Source organism: Polyodon spathula, unplaced genomic scaffold (genome assembly GCF_017654505.1).
Source record: "Polyodon spathula isolate WHYD16114869_AA unplaced genomic scaffold, ASM1765450v1 scaffolds_1234, whole genome shotgun sequence".
Taxonomy (NCBI): Eukaryota; Metazoa; Chordata; class Actinopteri; order Acipenseriformes; family Polyodontidae; genus Polyodon; species Polyodon spathula.
Window position 1 is genome coordinate 4017 of NW_024472717.1, and position 5017 is coordinate 9033.

General features: G+C 49.6%; 1 protein-coding gene across 1 annotated transcript; it reads right to left on the reverse strand.

The window, feature by feature from the left end:
• Positions 1 to 283: 283 nt before the first annotated feature.
• LOC121309363 (transmembrane protease serine 6) lies at positions 284 to 4389 on the reverse strand (the record flags this gene model as incomplete). The annotated part of the gene is made up of 6 exons (XM_041242245.1): positions 284 to 568; positions 1301 to 1437; positions 1893 to 2164; positions 2667 to 2835; positions 3431 to 3547; positions 4254 to 4389. Coding segments are annotated over 6 exons (990 nt in total), but the record flags the coding sequence as incomplete, so codon positions are not given.
• Positions 4390 to 5017: the final 628 nt, after the last annotated feature.

The following is a 5017-nucleotide window of genomic DNA, read 5'->3' on the forward strand; positions in this document are numbered from 1 at the left end:
TTTCCTTTACGGACGCCTCCCATTGTAAAAACACAGCACAGAGACACCCCTTTCTAAACCTAGCGCCGTACCAGACTTCAGCACAGACAAGACAGAAAGGTTAAACCAGACTATTTTTTCAAACCCAGTAACAGCCTTGTTAGGGTTGCCTCTTGCCTAAAACAAAGGATTAGGATTTAGAATCAGACTCCTATTGCACTGCAGTGTGATTCAGTCCTGGTTTCACTAGGAGTTTAATAATAAGACACACCTGAGCTTGTTAGCTAGACACACTGGGGTAGCAGTGAAACCTGGACTGGATCACGCTGCTATGCAATAGGAGTCTGATTCCCAGCTCTGTAGATACACATGGGAGGGGTGGGGCTCAGAGGATTCTTTTGGGGGGCGTGGTGTTGATCCTCGAATCATTTCAGGAAGTGACCTCGTCGATCCAGTCCACCATCTTGGTGATCCGTGTGTAAACGCCGTAAAAATTGGGCCGGCCGCAACCGACCCCCCAGCTGACCACTCCCACCAGGAACCAGCGTCCGTTTGGCTCTTTGCAAACCAGCGGGCCCCCTGAGTCTCCCTGCAATACACAGAGTCACCACCGGGGGGCTGTCAATACACAGAGTCACCAACAGAGGACTGTCATACACAGAGTCACCACCAAGGGGCTGTCAATACACAGAGGAGCTGTCAATACACAGAGTCACCACAGAGAGTCACCAACAGAGGGCTGTCAATACACAGAGTCACCACCAGGGGGCTGTCAATACACAGAGTCACCACCAAGGGGCTGTCAATACACAGAGTCACCAACAGAGGACTGTCATACACAGAGTCACCAACAGAGGACTGTCACACACAGAGTCACCACCAAGGGGCTGTCAATACACAGAGTCACCACCAGGGGGCTGTCAATACACAGAGTCACCACCAAGGGGCTGTCAGAGTCACCACCAAGGGGCTGTCAATACACAGAGTCACCACCAGGGGGCTGTCAATACACAGAGTCACCACATAGGGGCTGTCAATACACAGAGTCACCACCAGGGGGCTGTCAATACACAGAGTCACCACCTGTCAGGGTCACCACCAGGGGGCTGTCAATACACAGAGTCACCACCTGTCAACACAGAGTCACCACCAGGGGGCTGTCATACACAGAGTCACCACCAAGGGGCTGTCAGTCATTTGTTCAGCAAACAATGGTTGTTTTAAAAGGTTTAATCACAGTTCATATACAAATGATTCCTTAAACATTAGAGCTCTCTCTCTCTATCTCTCCTCTCCTCTCTCTCCTCTCTCTCTCTCTCACCTGACAGGCGTCTTTCTTTCCGTCTGGGTATCCAGCGCAGAGCATCCTGGGAGATATATTGTAGCGATATGATTGGTTGCAGATATCCTGAGTGATCAAAGAAACGTCAACCTTCTGAAGCACGTTACTGGTGGGGCCTGCGTAGACAAACCGGACAGTCAACAAGGATCCAGAGAGAGGTAACAGGAGCCTCTTAGAAAGAAAGTGGCAAAGGAGAGGACCACTAGGTGGCGCTGCTGTCTCTTCTATAAAGAGACTTCGGCTGACGGTACTTAAGTGCACAGCTCTGGTGAAAAGTTTAGCATCACCCTATAGAGTGAACTACAGATCGTAATAGAGGTCTGTATCGCTTGTGATAAGAGACTACAGTATAAAGAACTACAGCTCCCAGCATGCCTCGCCACGGCCGCGGGTGCAGAGGCATGCTGGGAGCCGTAGTCCTAGCCGGCCAGTTTATTCTACAGGGAGATGCAATGCTTTTGGAGAGAGCTGTAGTTCTGTGGCTATATTTATATAGTTTTGTGTCTATTTAAAAGCAGCCTGCTTCAATTTTACACCTGGGTGGAATCCCCAGGCTCTCCTGCTCACTCACCCCCCTCTCCGGCGGCCCCCCAGCCGGTCACCCAGCACCTGAAGCCGGGGTCGAAGTGGTGCGTGCGGGCTGGGAGGCAGGCGGGCTGCGCCAGGGTCGTCACGGCGACGGGGCGGTCCAGCTGCAGCAGGGCCAGGTCGTAATCGTGGGACTCCTCGTCGTAGTAATGGTGAGGCACGATCGCCCTCACTGTGAAGGGCTGCTCACTCTTACTGCTTCTGTTCAAGCGAAGCTTTCCCAGGTAGACCGTCCACACTGAGGCAGAGGCCAGGCTGAGGAGAGAGGGACGGAGGGAGGGAGGGGAGAGGGAGAGGAGAGAAGAGGTGATGAGCGGTGAGGGAGAGGAGGGGGAAATGGGGTGAGGAGAGATGGTGGGAGAGGAGGGGAGTGTAGAGATGGGGAGAGGAGAGAGGGTGAAGAGAGAAGAGGGGGAGAGAAGAAAGGATGGAGAGGGGAGAGATGGGGTGAGGAGTGGGAGAGGAGAGGACAGAGATAAGGAGAGAGGGGAGACAACGTTTAACACTTTTTAATGCATTGTTTGAAAAAATAGCTGCAAGGTTTCAAAATTGACGGTGCTTTTGTTACGCTAGAAGGAGGAGACCAGACAATGTTAAGAAAGCATCACGATTGATGTGGTAGGAAATACCACCCACTAGGGGCAGCAGAGTGCTGACGGCTACACTACAGCAGCAACAAACACCGAAGAGAACGAGCAGTAATTATCCTCTCCAGCAGGGGGCAGGTTAACGTGTTTGAGACAGCAGAGGGCGGTACCTGTCGTCCTGGAAACAGTGAGCCGCCGACACGACCCAGCGATCCGAGATCAGAGCCCCCCCGCACAGGTGCTGACCTCTGACCTGCAGGCTGGCTTGCCAAGGCCACTCCCCTTCGATGGAGTCGGCCCCGCCCACAATCCGGCTGGAGACATGCTGGAGCCCACAGTCTAGAAACAGCAAGAGAAAATCTGAGATTGAGAGACCCCCTCTACTGAGAATCTGAGATTCAGAGACCCCCTCTACTGAGAATCTGAGATTCAGAGACCCCCTCTACTGAGAATCTGAGATTCAGAGACCCCCTCTACTGAGAATCTGAGATTCAGAGACCCCCTTTACTGAGAATCTGAGATTCAGAGACCCCCTCTACCCCAGAATCTGAGATTCATTGAGCTGAATGACGCTCAGAGCAGGTTTCCTGACAATGGGAGAAGCGCTTCAGCAGTGTGAGCTGCAACTGCACTGCCTCCCCTCCGCCAGCAGGGGGCGGTAATGACATGAGACACACAACAACTTAATAATAATAATAATAATAATAATAATAATAATAATAACAATTATGATTTTCAGGGGTTTTTTTTGTAATTTTAGAGAAGTTTGCGTGTGAACTCTAAGGAGTTCGGAAGTTACCGTAACTCTGAAAATAACATACATGCTTTATAAAATAAATGCAGAAATAAGAAACTTAACAGAGTGGTTTTCTATGAGCGCCGTCTAGTGCACAGCTGGGGTATTGCCAGCGAAGCAGAGCAGTGGGTTTCTCACCGCAGTGAGTCTCGTCCGAGGAGTCCTTGCAGTCTGCAATGAAGTCGCACTCCGGGTTGGGCTTCTTAATGCAGCTGCCGTCGGCACAGCGGTACGTCAACTCTGTGCATTCGACACCTAGAGCACAATGAGATCACACCATCACTCACCCGTAACCCTTTACAATGCTTCCCTGTGCTTTACCACAGCTCTCTGTGCTTTACAATGCTTCCCTATGCTTTACCAGACCTCTCTGTGCTTTACAATGCTTCCCTGTGCTTTACCAGACCTCTCTGTGCTTTACAATGCTTCCCTGTGCTTTACCAGACCTCTCTGTGCTTTACAATGCTTCCCTGTGCTTTACCAGACCTCTCTGTGCTTTACAATGCTTCCCTGTGCTTTACCAGACCTCTCTGTGCTTTACAATGCTTCCCTATGCTTTAGCAGACCTCTCTGTGCTTTACAATGCTTCCCTATGCTTTACCAGACCTCTCTGTGCTTTACAATGCTTCCCTGTGCTTTACCAGACCTCTCTGTGCTTTACAATGCTTCCCTATGCTTTAGCAGACCTCTCTGTGCTTTACAATGCTTCCCTATGCTTTACCAGACCTCTCTGTGCTTTACAATGCTTCCCTATGCTTTACCAGACCTCTCTGTGCTTTACAATGCTTCCCTGTGCTTTACCAGACCTCTCTGTGCTTTACAATGCTTCCCTGTGCTTTACCAGACCTCTCTGTGCTTTACAATGCTTCCCTGTGCTTTACCAGACCTCTCTGTGCTTTACAATGCTTCCCTATGCTTTAGCAGACCTCTCTGTGCTTCCCTATGGAGGGTGATCTCTCACCAGCAGTGCAGTTTTCTTCATCGGTTGCATTGAGGCAGTCCTGGTGGTGATCACACACCTTGTAATAATCCAGACACTGACTGTCTTCAGGGCATCGGTACTGACCCGTGCACACTGGAGAGAGGAGAGAGGAGAGAAAGAGAGGAGAGTGAGGGGAGAGGAGAGGAGAGGAGAGAGGAGAGAGAGAGAGAGAGAGAGAGAGAGAGAGAGAGAGAGAGAGAGAGGAGAGAGAGAGGAGAGAGAGAGAGAGGAGAGAGAGAGAGAGAGAGAGAGAGAGAGAGAGAGAGAGAGGAGAGAGAGGAGAGAGAGAGAGAGAGAGAGAGAGAGAGAGAAAGAGAGGAGAGGAGATGAGAGAGGGGAGAAATATTTTATTTAACATCATAATCAAAGAAACTAGAAAATGATATCGCTAAAAAAAAAGTCTATAATATCAGTCCAGTAGGATTTCATGTCTGATTTCTGAAATGTCACATTTTTTCAACATCAGTTTTTCGTTCAGTATCTGGAAAACTACAAACTGTTGGGTGTGGAATTCAGTATGTTAACAAGGGAACATTATTCAGCAGCTTTCACTGGACTCTATGAAGCTGAATCAGTTCATTCTATATAGAGGGGGTGCAATTCAATATGTTAACAAGGGAACATTATTCAGCAGCTTTCACTGGACTCTATGAAGCTGAATCAGTTCATTCTATATAGAGGGGGTGCAATTCAATATGTTAACAAGGGAACATTATTCAGCAGCTTTCACTGGACTCTATGAA